Source organism: Epargyreus clarus, unplaced genomic scaffold (assembly GCF_041222505.1).
Source record: "Epargyreus clarus isolate Ecla_fem2 unplaced genomic scaffold, WU_Ecla_fem_2.2 ptg000007l, whole genome shotgun sequence".
NCBI lineage: Eukaryota > Metazoa > Arthropoda > Insecta > Lepidoptera > Hesperiidae > Epargyreus > Epargyreus clarus.
In genome coordinates this window covers 5193958-5211912 of record NW_027332215.1, presented here as the reverse complement: position 1 = coordinate 5211912, position 17955 = coordinate 5193958, and the positions used below count along the sequence as shown (strand labels likewise).

General features: G+C 34.4%; 1 protein-coding gene across 1 annotated transcript in view; it reads right to left on the bottom strand.

The window, feature by feature from the left end:
* The window catches only part of bma (SCY1-like protein bma), a 171478-nt gene that overhangs the window by 12756 nt on the left and 140767 nt on the right, over positions 1-17955 (bottom strand). Inside the window, exons 5-9 of the mRNA XM_073074387.1 lie at positions 17471-17591; positions 12597-12689; positions 1983-2128; positions 1192-1328; positions 299-337 (exon numbers count right to left, since the gene is read on the bottom strand). Of these exons, the coding sequence (XP_072930488.1) occupies positions 299-337; positions 1192-1328; positions 1983-2128; positions 12597-12689; positions 17471-17591 (536 nt within the window). The remainder of the gene's footprint in view (positions 1-298; positions 338-1191; positions 1329-1982; positions 2129-12596; positions 12690-17470; positions 17592-17955) is intronic.

The window sequence follows — 17955 nt, the reverse complement described above, 5'->3', positions numbered from 1 at the left end:
ATAGGATTAGATTCTTCTACCTGACATCGGTCTAAGATTCGCCGCTACCCCTGAGGACTAAGCTGGAACGCCTCGGAAAAGTATGTCTCCCTTACCACACCCTCCAAACCAGAACACAGCAGCGCTTAACACTGCAGTTAAGAACTGAAGATATAAGGCAGAAATAGTGTGGCGGTGGTACCTCCGGAGTCGAACCACAAAGAGTTCAACCACCTCCAAATATAATTATTAATTGCTGTAAAAATGCGCTTAACATTTGATGCATATTAAGATATTATTAATAAATAGATTAGCTTACTTGTCGGGGCAGTCAGGATCGATTTTTACGAATGTCGATCTGAAATTAAAATTTACAATATAGTACCTACCTTTTTTCTTGACATCGCGGCTGTTAAGCCTAATAAAATATGCAAAAAGGGACAATATAGGCAATATTGAAACGTCTTTATGGCCTTACATTTCTTATCATAGCTTTCTTGATAATCTTCATAATATAATTCTTAATCTTCATAATGCTTACTGTGTGTATGACGATTGAAAATGGCGGATACTTAATATACCTAGCTACCATTTAGTTCGAAGGTAAGTTTTAATTTTTACTGTAGAAGATGTAAGTACGAATGAAAACTACTCCTTTTTACCTCATATTTAATTTTTAATATCTATCAAAACTTATTACTATTATTAAAAGTTACATTTCAGTTTTGGAATTATGAACTGTCTATAGTTTGTAGTATTTGAATTCTTTTACTATGTTCGACATTAATATTCTGATTCTTATCCGACTTTGTTTTGTTTCATAACTTGTTTTTTCTGTTCCATGTTTCATAATCATTAACTTGGCAAAGTGTTTCAGTTGACACTTCGATTCCAAACATTTGTAATGTAAATATGTATTTAGGGCTGTAATATACGAGCGACAGCCCGCGCCGGCGACGTCGCCGACAAACTTAACGTCAGCCGGCGACTCCCGCCGACCATCGCCACTAGTATAATACACGAAACGTGTCAGCATGTTTTTCGCCTAACATAACTCCTTTATTTTTCCATTTAGATATAATAAAACACGATCATAAACCGCGTATTTTGTCGTCGATCCCCGACGGTCGCTCGTATGTTACCTCCCTTATACAGTTAAACGTCCAATATATTATGCATGCGAGAAAGTTGTGTACGTATGTTAATACTTACGGATCCTTGAAGTATTGAATGAGCGGGAGCAATTGAGTGGTGGGGCGCGAATGAGCCTCCCTGTTCAGCGTACGTTGCACTGCCTCCTTCAGGCTTACAGGCATTCTACGCAGCAGTGGTTTCACATGATGATCCAACTACAAAAATAAATAGTCGTCAGTTTTTGTTCGCATTTAAAAAACTAGACAGATAAATCTTGAGAAATCAAAAATAAACTCGATAGTCACTCGGTTCAAATTGTAGGTCTTATTATTAACATAATCAATCGAAATTTGACAGTGCCTAGTGTGAAAAAAATATCAAATGTCGATGTTTTGTAGGCAAAATATAGTATATTGATTACCTATATCAATAACGGGCATATGAAAGATAAACGAGAAAGGGTTCAATAATTACAAGAATACATTAAGGTCGAATAGTTTTGATAGAATACAAAATAAATTAAAAAATACAGTGTTTTCAGGTGTATAATTAGAAAATATAACCGAAATTATAACCATAAAACTTGCAGACATTACTTTTAGCATCGCGATTAACGATACGCTTTTTGACGATCGCATCGATGTTGCGTTCGAGCGATTCGCTATTGATTGGTCATTCTATCGACAAAAAGTTACACCGATTGCAATATTTATTGCATTGCGTTATTCACATTCAGTTGCTGCCTCGACCGGCAAAAAGTAGACACAACCAGCGATCAAGCATATGCTAAAAGTAATTCTCGCATTAAACTCGTTGATCACTGATGCTAAAAGTAGCATATTTCTTAGAGAATATCGAATGTTACTTACATTTTCGATCTGTCTTATGTACAAGATCGGATTGTTATTAGCCTGTATAATGGAATGGCCGTGGTTGTATAGTGTGCATGCGAGTAGCCCGAAGGAGTATATATCAGAAAGAATAGTGCACTGCGCGTTAGTTTGCATCTCAGGGGCTGGGAACAATATCGAAACGTTAGAAGAATGCCGTTTAGTGATATCTTTCGACGTAAATTCGCGCCAACATCGATTAGCTTGCAATATTTCATTACAAACACCGGGACAGTTGAACCTAAATAAAAGCTTGTAAAAAAAAAAATTAAGTGTTCGTGATTCTATAATTATTGGCAAAATGTATAGGCGTAGAGTACGTAAGTTTTCTAATTTTATTTGAACGGTCAAGTGCACTGACAATTTTTTTCAGTGCAGGTGCATTATTTACTGCGAAAACTTGTGACGTGTGGTCATTTCCACGAGTATATCGAATAACATAGAAAGATGATATCTATAGAAAAAAATCGTGTTAATAGGATGTGTCGTAAAGTGATTACTTCAATAGAGATGCTAAGCGACAATAATGAATTATATAATTTTACACTCTACTTTGAATAAGTGTTTTGACTGTTATTTGCATACGCTCTTTATTAATAACCGATCTATCAAATTTTTAAGCAACCAAAGATCAAAATTTGACAATGTCTAATTTAAATAAATTGTGAAATGCCGATCTTTAGTCGGCAAAACATAGGATAGATTGATCATTAATAAAAACACGATAGCAGTCAATAGAGTTATCAGTTTTACACAGTTGGGTCAAGGTAAACATATATGTGGTTTATAAAAATATGATAACTATATTTGGCGGCAAAATCTATTGAGCGGAAAATAGCTGGAATCTGATCGCTGCAACTAAGTCGTCCATAGCACGTATTGTTTGTGTAACATATAGAAAAATACTTCGCAATATAACACAATAAGAGTAGCATGTTCAACTGATGTAGCCACTGTAGTTGAACCAGGATTAAAATTATACCTGAACTCGTCCACAAATGTATTGCTATTAAGTACTATTAAATGCCTTGTTTCCCTTACACCCTCCCAGAGTGTAAGTGATGATGTTACAAGGCAGATACAGTTGTTGCAGTACCTTCTGAATCGAACGCTACTTACAGTGGCATCTTAAAAATCAATTAAAATGGTGATCCTGGTCCTGCTACCTTGCACTCACGAGTCCAGTAAATGTCAGCCAGCTTCTTATATATAAACGTATGTGTAAGTCTGCCTTTCTCCACTACACAAAACACAATACCACATGCAGTCATGCTATAACGGTCAAAACACAAAACTGCTAATAGTCTGTCAAACTTAAATAAAATAATATCTTTTATAATTATAGACATCATAGCATGTTTAATTAATAAGTACGTCTGTCAAACTAAGTTTGTCTTTTTTAAATATTATCATAACTTTGATTCATTAGAAATAAGTAAAGCTTATTTTAATCTAATTTCAATAAAAAAAGATCTATCGTTTTGTGGCGTTACTTTTTGTTGCATGTGGTAGTTTTTGGGTTAATATTTTTTCACCTTTTCGTTAGCGAGGCATTTTTGCAAGCTGCATCTTGCGTTAATTCATAATTTTAAAATTATTATTAGAGATACGTAAAATAATATGTGAAATATTGATAAATCATTATTATTTAGGTAATTTTCTTATTCTAGCTATTCTTATTGTGCCTAATGGCCAGTGGGGTCGCTGCCACACATTCAAAAACCTGTTGGACTATACATAAAAATATGATTTTGTTTGTAATTTGAACGTTTATACTGTTGGGGGTATCTCCAATAAAAGACTTGAATCCAGCTAGTTATTTTTAATTAATTCCAGGACCTCCACAAACATCGTCCTTGACATCTGTCGTTTCCCGCCATAATACACTTTTGTTTTTTTAAATCACGAATACAGCGTTACAGCCAATTTAAATATGTGGCCAGCATTATTTTTCGAGTGAAAGGTTTTAAACTTATTTTAATTTTATTTATTTTTATAACGTTAAACTAACGCAATAAGGTATAATAATAAATGTGACCTTACACTCGACCATCCTGACAACGTGTATGACCCCATACACGCATCAATTGAAAACCTTACACTCGGCAAGTTAAGCAATAGTATTTTACAATAATAATAATGATTTCCGAAACATTATTCCATTTTCAATAAATAATTTGTTTACCTCTTTACATCAGTTTACAATTTCATTAGGTACACACGTAAACATATTCTACATCCTACAAATCCTTGACAATGACAATCTACAGAAATACTATTTTATATTACGTCTACATAAAAATATCAATTGGTTCTTCTTATTCTTAAACCCATCTTTCTTCTTCTGGTTACGTCCAACTATGGCGGCGACTAATTGTCGTAGAACTCTTTCCTGTCAGATGTTGTTATGCCAAGCTCAGCAGCGTCAAGTCCACTTCTTTTAAGCAGATTATCTATTCAAACCAATAACTTTCTTTTATTTTACTATTCCTATACTTTTACTATGACTATTCCATCCAAACCACTCTTGTTTAACTTTTCCTACATCCTTTTTACTAATCCTTCTTTCTCTAAATCCTCAGAATATTATAACCGATATTCATACACGTGCCTTGATACCCTTCTATTTCATTCTATTTTGACTGTTTATGTTCTATTGATTTTTCAAATTCCAACTCTGGTCTTCATACAATATCATTGATATCATTATATATATCACCATTTCTCCATCTTAGCTCGTACTCCAATTCACGTCATGAGCAAACAACGACATCAACAAACGTCATGAGCTGTTTGATTCCAATGCAATGTCCCTATAATGTCTGTTTCCCTTGTCCATCTCTATTTTAATAGGTGTACTATCAGCGTATCAGTGTTTGTTATCGAACGCGTTTTATAAATTTAATGTATTCCATCTCAGCTCACAGCTTTGCCACTCACTCATCATAAATCCTGTTACTTTTTCTATTTTGTATACCAGAATAGACGATACTTCATGTTGTCTAAGCACGTGCTCTTCAATGATTTTGTCCTGTTATTATCATAAAAAAATTGTATACATTTAGACCAGATAATTATTGCACTGTTCTGGATGTTCTGATGTTCTGTTATGGATAAGGCCATAATAATTACTTGTGTTTTGTCATGACGTATGGTTTTACAGTTTTTATACCGATATTAGTGAATTCGTCTATCTTCTCTGTAAATTGAATTCTGTTTACAGTACCTATCTATTTTTTTATATTTCCCCAAATTTGCTAAATAAATCTTTTCCTTTCATTCCAATTTGTTTCTTTATGCCAAATAACTACAATACTCAACATTGTTGACATTTAACTAGAGTTCGTTCTTATAATTGAACTTTTCTTCAAAAATACAATAGGAAATTGATGATCCGTTCCATTCTTGTTATTGGCTTTTAATAATTAAACAAATCCAAAAATCTTATTAAAGTGACAAACCAATCATTTTCCTTGAATCCCTTTTAATTAAAAACCAAACAAAAATCTAAAAATTTCATTAAAGTCCATTCCAATTTATGTATTCTCGCCTTATTTATTTAATATTTTATACCTTTTAATATGATAAAATCATCTCGTTAATACTTTTCAATTATCAAACCCAAAAATCTTACTCAAATCATGAATCAATCCGTTCCCATTATTGCGTTTGAATTGACGAATACAAAAATGTTCTTGAAATAATGTAGCGCTAATCCTTTGGTATTCTTAATTTTCTTCCAAAATTACACTTTAGTTAACAATTAAGTAATCGTTTCTCTTTTCGTCTTTTAATGAACAATCCAATATTATGTGTTCGGGTATGGAATCCCTCCATGTCTTTTTTATCTTAATCCAAAATTTCATTTGTACTAAACCATGAAATAATCCATGAAGATAATTCAAATTCAAAGCATAATTCTGATAACGAAAACATGTTTTCCATTTTTAACTAATCCAAAATCCTTATTCGAGTAACAAACATAGTATTCTTTATCCTCAATCTCAATGCAAATCTTTATTCAGGTAACAAATCCGTCCTTTTCTAATCTTGGTTTCAATCCACAATCCATATCCAGGTAACAAATCTATCCTTTCCTACTCTTGGTTTCAACCCAAAATCCATATCTAGGTAACAAACCATCCTTTAATATTGTATTTTCAATCCATTAATCACATGCAGGTAACGAATCCATATCCATATCCATCCATTCTCCTTCTCGACCTCAATCGAAAATCCTTATAGAGGTAACAAATTCATCGTACTCTTGGTTTCAATCCAAAATCCATACACAGGTAACGAAACTATCCTTTCTCATTCTTTGTTTCAATTCAAAATCTTTATTGAAGTAACAAATTCGTCCTTTTCGATCTCAATCCATATCGATTTTCAGGTAAAGAATACATCCTTTTTCGTAATTGATCTCTATCCAAAATCCTCATTCATAATCTCAATCCAATATACTTTTTCAGATAACGAATCCATCCTTTTTCGTTCTTGAACTCAATCCAAAAGCCTTATTCAGGTAACTAACCCAGCCTTTCTTGTTCCTGACTCCAATCCAATATCCTTATTCAGGTAACGAACCCATCCTTTCTCGTTCCTGACCTCAATGCAATATCCTCATTCAGGTAACGAACCCATCCTTTCTCGTTCCTGACCTCAATCCAATATCCTCATTCAGGTAACGAACCCATCCTTTCTCGTTCCTGACCTCAATCCAATATCCTCATTCAGGTAACGAACCCATCCTTTCTCGTTCCTGACCTCAATCCAATATCCTTATTCAGGTAACGAACCCATACTTTCTCGTTCCTGACCTCAATCTAAAATCCTTCCTCCAACTTCCTCAAACTCCACCTTCTACCCTCGTGACCTCTGTCCAAAAATGGTATTCTTTTGTCGAGTAGCAAACTTAACCATTATCGTTCTTGTACTGTAACAATTCAAACGTATCTATGTAGTTAAATCATTTTAAAATCCATAATAACATAGGTCCACTATACATACTTAATTCAAGCTTGTTATGTCGTGCACTTTTACAACAGTATCCATATCAATGTGCCCACTCGCCCCAGTCTCCCCATGCAAACAATCCCATCGTATACCATTAATGACCTACTGTTCGTACAATGGTGTATAGACACTTCAATTTCATCCATCCAATACTCATCCAAAACCTAATATTATACCCTACAAGTACCTATAGACATAATCTTTAAGCATTATCTCCATTACTATCTTGCATCCATCCTTCTATATAGTAACTCCTATATAATTATTTTCTTTATTCATATATTATATTATCCATTTTGTCTAAAGCAATGTTTAATCTTATTGTTTTTTTCTCTAAATTAATATTCTCCAAATGTTTTATTGTACTACAAATATTGCAGGGACACAATAAGAATTGTATGTCATATAGCTAATTCATACTCATCCAAAACCTAATATTACACCCTACAAGTACTTACAGACATAATCTTTAAGCATTATCTACATTACTATCTTGCATCCATCCATCTATATATCAATTCCTATGTCATTATTTAAATATTATATTATCCATTTTGTCTAAAGCAATGTTTAACCTTATTATTTTTTTTCTCTAAATTAATATTATCCAAATGTTTTATTGTACTACAAATATTGTAGGGACACAATAATAATTGTATGCCATATACCTAATTCAATGTGAATAAATTTCGATCGATCATTTGCAATGTAACTTGAGAATCATTTTGAACAGTAAGTATTATTTTAAAATTTATTGTTGTTTACAAGTATCATTCGGTATACTTCCATAGATCATCAAGCCAAATATAATTTACCCAAAATCATAAAAACATCTTTGAAACAAAAGGAAAGACTACATAACTTTTGTAACGATTGGAACTGGTGTTGCGCTCCTGTCGAGCGTCTTTCTACGAAGCTGCGTCCGCGACGAGTCGGCGGCGGCGCGGCGTACGATGTGCGGGCGGTGCGGTGCGGTGCGGGGCGGGGCGGTTGGCGGGGCGCGCTGGCCGGACGCCGGTCCCGCTGCTCGCGGCACTGCACTCTACGTTCTGTATTGTCTTCCCCAATGTAGTCGTTATCACTCACGCTCCAACGTTGCTTCCCCCTCACGCAGGCATCGTCGGCGGTTGTAGCTGGCTCCGCTGCCGTGGCTGCAGCGGAGTGATTTTACTCCACAACACTCTGCTTGCGATGAGTAGTTTTCAACCAACCAACTGTCGATGATCTCTATTATCCTCCTGATCCAGAAAACTATCCATCCAAAAATACATATATTTATCCAGAAATATTCCTTCTATTATGATCCTTTAAAAATATCAAAATGTACCCCTTAAATTATATCCTTCTTTTGTAATTCTTATATTTTATCTCTCTTTTATAATTCACAAGATTATCACATTTTATAAAATTACTTTACATACATATCACATCCACATAATCCATCCAGAAATATCCCTTCTGTTATCATCATTTAATAATATCAAAATATACCTCTTATATTATATCCTTCTTTTATAACTTACAAGATTATTATTAGATTATTACATATTACATGCCCTTTTTTGTAACTTTAATATTTTATCCCTCTTATATATTTTACTCACAAAAATTTAGAAGATTATTGCATTTTATATCCTTTACTTAAGTTTTCCTTTACATACCGCATTCACAAAATCTATATTATCTGTTAACAAATAATAATAAATTAATACGTAAGAAGATAATCTAACATCTTACGCCCCTTCCCACTATGTGCATGGTAGAGCTACACTCCAAAAAGAATAATCACGGGTACAATTCATATAGGTAACTTAAACCACAAACAATTTAACTCAAATAAGTAGAATACTCAAAAACTCAATTCATAAAAAATGTACAAACCAGTTATTGCTTTCTTAACATACCGATAAGTTAGCTAATCAAAATTGAATCATATACATATATTTTAACGACTCACAAATTAATTCCGAAATATATACTTATAAACCCTGTAACCGACAACCATCAAATTTTCTCCAAATAATGTAAACAATTTGTCTTGCTTTTCTTCTATCATATCTTATGACTCGTAATTCTTCTCCTCAGAAATGGTAACAAGTGCTTTTAGTGCTGAATGCCCAGTCCATTATTATATCGTTCCAAAGTCCACAGGTATTCTCCATTGTTTGATCCAATAATAACATGAAAACAAAAATAAAACTTGCAATTAATTCTGTTTAAAAATGTACCTAAGTAAGTACAAGCTGTAACCATACTTTTCCAATTGTCAGTAACGTAATAGATACTTAGGAATAACACAAACCGCACAAAATTCAATAAACTGAAATTCAATAAACTAATCCCATTATTATTATACGCGTAACCATTATTATTATACGATGTTAAACAATAGAACATCGATAACTTTAAAAAACAGTAATTACTTTCGAATATTATCCTCACAACGAGCCCTAGTACCTACTGATATAGGACCATTATTATTATTCGTAATATACTTATAAATATTTAACACATACCTACTCCAAAACGTTACGTGTTAAATGTATCACAAAATATTAATAATTTAAAGCCTGCAAAAGTTGTCTTATAAAATTAAAGTTCTTCTAAACGAATATTAATATTAATAACAACGTTACCGCCATTTTATATCTCGGCTGTGTAAGTAAGAACCATAGGTAAGAACTTCTCATATAAAGCTCTTATGATTTATATATTTTATATCAAAATAAGGTGAAATGAATAGAAAACCATTTGAGCCAATCAAATTCCTGTAAAACGGCCGGCTAGGCTACTACGTGTCTATTTAATAAACTCAGATAGCTTAAGACAATCTGTGTCAACCAACATTTGTATCGATTCCTAATTTGTTATATTTAAATATATCCAATAAATCAACTTACGCAGTTTTACGCAGGCGATCCCACTGGCTGAATTGTTGGGGGTATCTCCAATGAAAGACTTGAATCCAGCTAGTTATTTTTAATTAATTCCATGACCTCCACAAACATCGTCCTTGACATCTGCCGTTTCCCGCCATAATACACTTTTGTTTTTTTAAATCACGAATACAGCGTTACAGCCAATTTAAATATGTGGCCAGCATTATTTTTCGAGTGAAAGGTTTTAAACTTATTTTAATTTTATTTATTTTTATGATGTTAAACTAACGCAATAAGGTATAATAATAAATGTGACCTTACAATACGAATAGATATAAATGGGGACTTATTTAACCATCGCAAGGCAAGTTACCGGTATATACCTATGTTGTAATGTGCAAGTCAAGCCGCCCGGCGCCTCATCATTGTGAGAGTTTATGGAAAGAACCCCTTTATTAATAAACGCTTGAATTCGAATAGTTTTCGCGTTCTACATGCAAAACAAAAGCAATGATCAAAAAGTAATATGGATAGGATATTCTTCTACATTATTCTAAAAACCTAATAAGCTAAAAAGAAAATAGGGGCATGTATGTACTTAGATAATAAGAAAGTAAGAAGTAAAATAGAAGTGAAGTAAAACGAAACGAAATGAAATGGAGTAGAGATGGTTTAAAAAATTAATAACATAAAAGAAGCTTTCTACACTCACAGCCTCACAGTAGGATTCACTGTGACGTCGGTGCCATTGACCCACACATAGACAGACACACAAACACCCACACACAAAACAGAAATCTAAATCATCATCAAATTATTTAGATCTGTTTCGCCGGGGATCGAACCCGGAAATGCGTTTATGAACAAAGGGGATAAATGCGCTAAGTAGTCCTTAAACATAAGGCTATCGATTGGCTATTATCGCTTGAGCATCTCAAATCTTTAGTGATTAACGATCGTTATCAATAATCGATCTGTCCCATCTCACCTACTGAATATCGAAATTTGACAACCTGGTATGAAGGAATCGTCAAAAGTCGATCTTTGGTAAAACGTTGGATAGATTGCATGTGCAGACTTTCGACTATTGACAGATTGTTCGAATCACCAGTACCCTTAGTATGATTGCTTTTGTATTTGTTTACGTATTTGCCCATACATTTTTGTAAAAACGTAAAAACTCCTACTAAGGGTACAGTTTGCGCAAAGAGTTTGCACCAAGAGTTACAGATTCATCGTCCAACCCACAAATCTGGTACCCTTAATACAATCTCTTAAGCAACAGCTTTTGCAACTATCGCTCAGGCGATGGTATCCAATGGATGGTCGTTCTAGGAGTTGAAGTTAAGAGTCCAACGGAAGTTCTGACCAAAGCTTGGCTCAAATGTCATTCAAAAGTACTAAGTTAAACTTGATATACTTGAAAATGTATAATATTATTTAAAATAATGACAAGCTTAGGGTGGGTTGCAAAGCCCGGTTAAAGTTTGCGTTAAAATTAAATATAACAGTAACTTTGACGGTAGCGATGGGATGTAAGAATTCTGTGTTGCACCAATTGATTTGTCATTAATGTCATTTGTGTCGCTGTCACCGCAATTTTTAGTCGAAATTGTCAGAAAGGGAAGTTGACAAATACAGTAACTTTAACCGATCTAAATCAAGCGGTTAATAAGTATTAGTTATGACGTAATTTCAACTTCAACTAAAATGGTGCAACGGATTATTTTTTTAACCATGGATTTGACGGTTGGTTAGGCTTCTGTAAATGTTAAAGTTACATGATGCAACCCACACATAGTTTGCTAAACTGTCAGAACTGTTAACTCTTAACGACAAAAACAAACTAGTGATGGCGAATTTTATGAAAAATGTTACTAATAGCCAAATATTGATCTATTTTGCACCAAAAATTGTATATGAAATTAATACAGCAATTAAAAAAAGTATTGAATCTAACCTTAAGTATCCATAAAATTGCATCGAAATTTTAGACACTATCGATTACCGACATAGGTTTTGAGATCAACGGATATTTATATCGATAAATAATTTCACAAACTTGCATAACTATTGCCGTTCACAAGCGATGCGATTATTAGTAAGCGGTCAAAAATCGCTTGTGTGAAAGGATTCTTAATTCGCCATCCTCAGTTCGGAATGTAGTTGAATGATAGTTACAAAACACTCACCGCAGTAGTCCAAATTGGGGTAGGGATATAAATTAATTACTTGTTTTCGCGGACTTCTCTGCAAAACCATTTGAATCGTATGATTAGGTTAGGCTAACCTAAATATGGTTAGGTTAGCCTAACCTAACCATAGGATTCAAATTACATAACCTAACCTAACCTATCTATCATCAAAATAATGCAAAGTTAACTAGCCATTAATAGCTATCAAAACCTTCATAATAAGGGTTTCTAGCCTTCTAAGATCTAGTAGATAATTTACTAATGCAACTATAATCGTACTCTTTGGAAATCAAAAGTTTCCGTTTAAACACATAAATTTGTCCATGACAATGCTGGAGTGCTATCCTATTACAAAAACAAAGAATTGATGTTTCAATCAATTAGGTTCGCCCTCCCTAATTTGAACTAACTATTTGAACTAATGAAGTATCAAAAAAGTGTCTAAAATGTATGAAATTTTACGTTTACTATCCTAAGTATGTACAATTTATTTCTATACTTACCCATGTAGTCTAAGTGGGGTTGTCCAATTCTGGCCACTTTCAGGGACCACGGGGGCACTGAGATAGGGTCAAGTGGGTCTCGGCCAACCTCCTCTGTGAACAATATAACCTTTATTAACTCTTTATTATATGTATAGTCTCTGCATTACGTACGTTACAATACGTTAGATACTTTACGTCACGTTGTTCTCTCTACGTTATTTAATCACACACTCGGAATGCCAGCTTTATTAGTCTGTCGTATGAACATCTGTATGAACGTCTGTCCTTGCCATCACGGAACCAAAATAGAGCTACGGAATTCCCTGGCTGTCGTAAGTTCGACCTTTGGTGGATAAACTTTGCCACTTTTGAAGCTTATATCACCTTATGTGTAACGCAAGATCTTCTTTACCATATAAGTAGGTTCGACGGTGGTACCTCTCACATCATCATCATCATATCATTTCTAATACTAGGTACGTATGACTTTGATGATTTGAACGTTGGTCCTCTTGATTGATTGGCGATTCAACCACTAGGCTATCTAATGTGCACGTACGAGTATATAATTATGTAATAAATCTATATATATAAAAGCGAAAAGATACTCACGTTCAAAATGTATTAATCAAGGTTTTGACTAAACTACTGAAGCTACAATCATGAAATTTGAAATATAGCTTCATTTTATAATGTAGATGCGCACTAAGAACGGTTGTTTTGATATTCCACCGTTAAGGGGGTTAAATGGGGGTTGAAAGTTAGTATGAAAGTCCGTCAGTTTTAAAGCAAACTGGATGAAAATTGTTATTTAGCTTTTTGATTTAAAGTAATAAAAATCTAATCTAAGGGTTTTTCGAAAATCAGCCCTAAAGGTGGTTAAATACGGGTTGACAGCTTATTTTAAAATTTGCCAATTTGAAAGCCAGCACTACGAAAGTTAGTCATGGCCTTATTGATTAGATATAGTGGAACTTTAATTCTACCGTTTTTGGAAAATCAACCCTTATATGGGTTAAATAAGGGTTATAGGTTTGTATGAAAGTCCCCCAGTTTTGATGTAAACTATATGAAAATCGGTATTTGGGTTTTCGATAGAAAATAATTAATCACCTATTTAATTGTTTTTGGAAAATCATCCCTTAAGGTAGTTAAATGGGGGTTGGAATTTTATTTCAAACTCCGTTAATTCGGAAGCAAGGACTATAAAAAATTGTATTTGGCTTGCCTGTTGGAAATAATAAAACTTTTTTAACACCATTTATGGAAAATATACCCTTAAGAGGGTAAAATAGGGATTGAAAGTTTGTTGGGAAGTCCGTAGATTTTGAAACAAAGTCTATGAAAATTGGTATTCAGCTTTCTGATTGAAAATAATAGAACACCTATTTTACCGTTTTTGGAAAATCAACCCTTAAGTTCGATTAATAGGGAATAGAACTTTATTTTAAAATCCGTTAATTTGGAAACAAGGACTGTAAAAATAGCATTTAGCTTTCTGGTTCGAAAAAATTGAGCTTCTTATGGGGACCCCATACAACAAACTGCTATTCGATATTTTTCCAACTACTTAACTTTTGAACCATTAGAGGTAGACAGTTCAAATTTTCACAATGTGTGTACTTTAATGGCTGCTACAATATTAAATACTAGAAATTTAAAAAAATAAAATATTGGTTGTACGGAACCTTCCAGGTGCGGGTTTGACTTGCACTTGGCCAATTATTAGTAACGCGCAGACCCGCGGGCCACAAGGGAAAGTCGCGGGCCACACACCACCCGTGGGTGTCCGAGCTAGCCGACCGCTGTTCTATTATGGAATATTAATATAGCTGGAATATTAGCTTTCAAAAATTTACTGATAAAGTATTTATTGATGCATATGTACATAGGAATGTTTTTGAAATTCTACTAAGGAGGTAAAATAAGTGTTATATGTATGTATACGGGAATCTTTTAGGTTTGAAGTTAGAAACGTGAAATTTCAGATAACGTCTATTCAGACAATACGCGACAACGTGGATGGGTGCAAATTTCATATATGATAATGTTTAAGTTTATTCAAATTGGCCTACATTTTGGTATACTGATTAGGTGCATCGCAACTACTTTGGACACACTGCGTGCCAACATTGCCCTGCCGTGGGGTATGATTGTGGTTATGCGTGGATTAGTGATGATGATGTGGTAGACACATAGACCTTGGATTAAAATTTTTGGCTAGAACAGGGCTACAGTATCCCCTGCCTGTCGTACGAGACTAAAGGGGGACTTCTGGAGTTGCGGGCGGCAAGAATGGGAGCTCTAACCGCCCAGCCAGAGACCCTGGAAAGAACCACTGTATATAAGGTCCCATATAACATTGACGGTTCCTATGGAATAGTGTAAATAATAATTATTGTATCCTACATAAAACTTATATTTTTAAGAAAGTTTCATTACAGTCCACTAATTAGAGTTTTAGTGTATGTTTCTGAAAAAAACTTGCCCAATTTAGGTACACAGTGACGGAAAAAAAGCTTTTGTTAATTAAATATTAATGCTACTTTATCGTTAAAATTGTTAAAGGTTTGACAAATTCACGATTACAGTTATTTGTATGTCATATCATATTTTTTTACGCGGGCGAAGCCGCGGGTTCTGCTAGTATTTTATATATACATCCAACTCATCTCAACGGTGTTCGTGTCAGATATCGGATTATATTACTAAGGAGTAATTTTAGGAGGCAATTAAAATTTAATCACGTGCCGGGTACAGCCTTGAGCATAAATTTACCGTGACAGCGCAATTGTTATCCAAAGTATAGCTTTTGTAAGTATACTGCCACTTCATTAGGAATGTATGTATATAAAATGTCTAAGCAGGGATTGCCTAGATTGAAACTCGGCTTTTGGGTCCCGAGGTTAGAATCCCGGGCATGTAACTGATTATTTGAAGTTATGTGCGTATTAGAAATTAATAGTACTTGGCATAACGTTGAGGGAACACATTGTGAGGAGACTCTTCTTCAGAGTTCTTAAAGACAAAGTTCTCGAAGGTGTGTGATGTCTAACACTTCGCACTTGACCAGCGTGGTCAACTACGAGACTCGTACGGTCTACACCCTGTGTTTTTCAACTCTGATTTAATTTCAACAAAATCTACTGCGCGCATCGACTTATACAAAACAAAATTTTGTCCAAAAAAATCCAATTTGGCTCTAACATGGATAATTATTTATGTGATCACATTACAAGTCTGTGGTTCCATGTCGTGCTGGTGTACAACACGAATATAAAGGAAAGGTCGCGGCGCTGCTTCTCCAGATGTCAGAACTTTTTGGATTGGTCTCCTACTAACTTCGGTGGACTCGCACAATCAAAGTGCGTTGTTCACAAGGGATCTTTGAAACTTTTTGTTTATCTTGTTTCGTGCGTGAATAAAAAACTCGAGTGTATACAACAAATGGTTTTATTTTTTTGAAGTACCTATATCGTTTGTAAGATATAACCAATTGTGGTACGTAGTTACACGTATTTAACGCAGTGTATTAACTATTAATTATGTTAAATGTTAACCTCACTAATATTATAGATGCTGCTCCTATCGCGTGCGAGCAATTTATAAAAAAAAAGTAATTAAATACATAACTTACAAAGACTAGACAAATATGAGATAAAAAAGTCTTGTATATGATGATTATTATTATTATAAACATTGTGTGCTCTTTGAATTATTCCTGTAGTAAACATGTTATGACTTCATAGAATACTTTAGACTTTTATCCCACCACTTCTAGGAGAGATAAACTTAATGGCGACACATTATGTAAATATATGACTTTCGCACGAATTAATAGTGAAATATCATATTCAGATATTCTATTTAATAAATAGCTCAAAGGATTTGTTTGTTACTCTCTACGAATAACGTTATTAAGAGTAAATATTGTACATGTTCAAACATTATATACTTTGGATATTCATAAAATGCACATCACAAATATCATAGAGACAGGGTAAATACTAATGCACAACATAAATTCCACAACTCTGAAACCTGTTCTAACCATTATTTTACTACTTATAGAACGTTTGCCGGGTCAGCTAGTACGAGTATATATACTAAACCAACATTTATTTCAATTTTTTGGACATATCTTCTTTCCAACAAAAAAATGATCAAAATCGGTTCATTAACGACGAAGTTATCCCCGAACAAACATAAAAACAACATATATACCGTCGAATTGAGAAACCTTCTTTTTTAAGTCTGTTAAAAATACTACAATGTTTTCGGATATGACAGATTCGATTTATCCGATAGTTTCGGTTACAGATGTTATTTTTCTAAGGAAGGAAGGAATGATTTTATTTGTAACGTAACGGAACAGCGTCGGCTTCGCCCTTATCCGAAATTATTCGCACTTTTATCTTATCGTATTAGGTAACCTAATAGTAGTAGGGAAACTCCATAACATCCCTGTAAGTCACCTATTTAATTCAGTTGAGGCTAAAATCAATTGACACTGGAGGTAAGGCAAAGACAAATCTAATAACATAGTACGACATTTATCGTAATCATAACTTGAGGAGATAACAAAGACAGTAGATGAGACGATAAGTTTATAATATGAACAATATATAATTTGCAGGTGGTAGGACCCTCTGTGGTTCAACTCCGGCGGCACCACCGCCACACCAATTTCTACGTCATAATAGCAGTGTTAAACGCTGCTGTGTTTTGGTTTGAAGGGTGGTAAGGGAGACATACTTTTTAGAGGCGTTACAGCTTAGTCCTCGTGGGTAGCGGCGCATCGCGTCCATGGGTGGCAGTAACCACTCACCATTAGGTGGACTCCATGCTCGTCTGCTACTCCTATATTATAAAAAATATGGCAAAATACTAACCGACAAATTCGAGACCGAAGAGCTTCCAAGTGCCCCGCTTAGTAACCAAGATCACTTGAGGGCATACATTGCGATGAACTTGCTTCGCAGTGTAATGCATGAAGTGCAATGCGTCAATAACCTGTTGACAAATACAATAACGTTAGGATAATATACATAATAGTTGTAGTATAGTCCGCGCCAAACATTAAGTCCGCTCTAAAATTGTTGCGTGCAGGTGTAGTCAGACGGCCAATGGAGTCGAACACAACTATAAGCATAATTACTCCGTAGCAACAGTAAGGGCACATTAACGAAGCTACTCGTATGTACCCGTGAGCGAGAGCGAGCAAGAGACGGATGCCGGGGGGGTCCCGCGCTGTCTTCATCCCGCTAATAACTACAATTGGTTATTGCGACGCGACTCATTTGTATATTCAGAGCGGACTAGCAGTTTGGCGCGGACTCTAATAATAATAATAAAACGAACGAACGAAACTTATTTC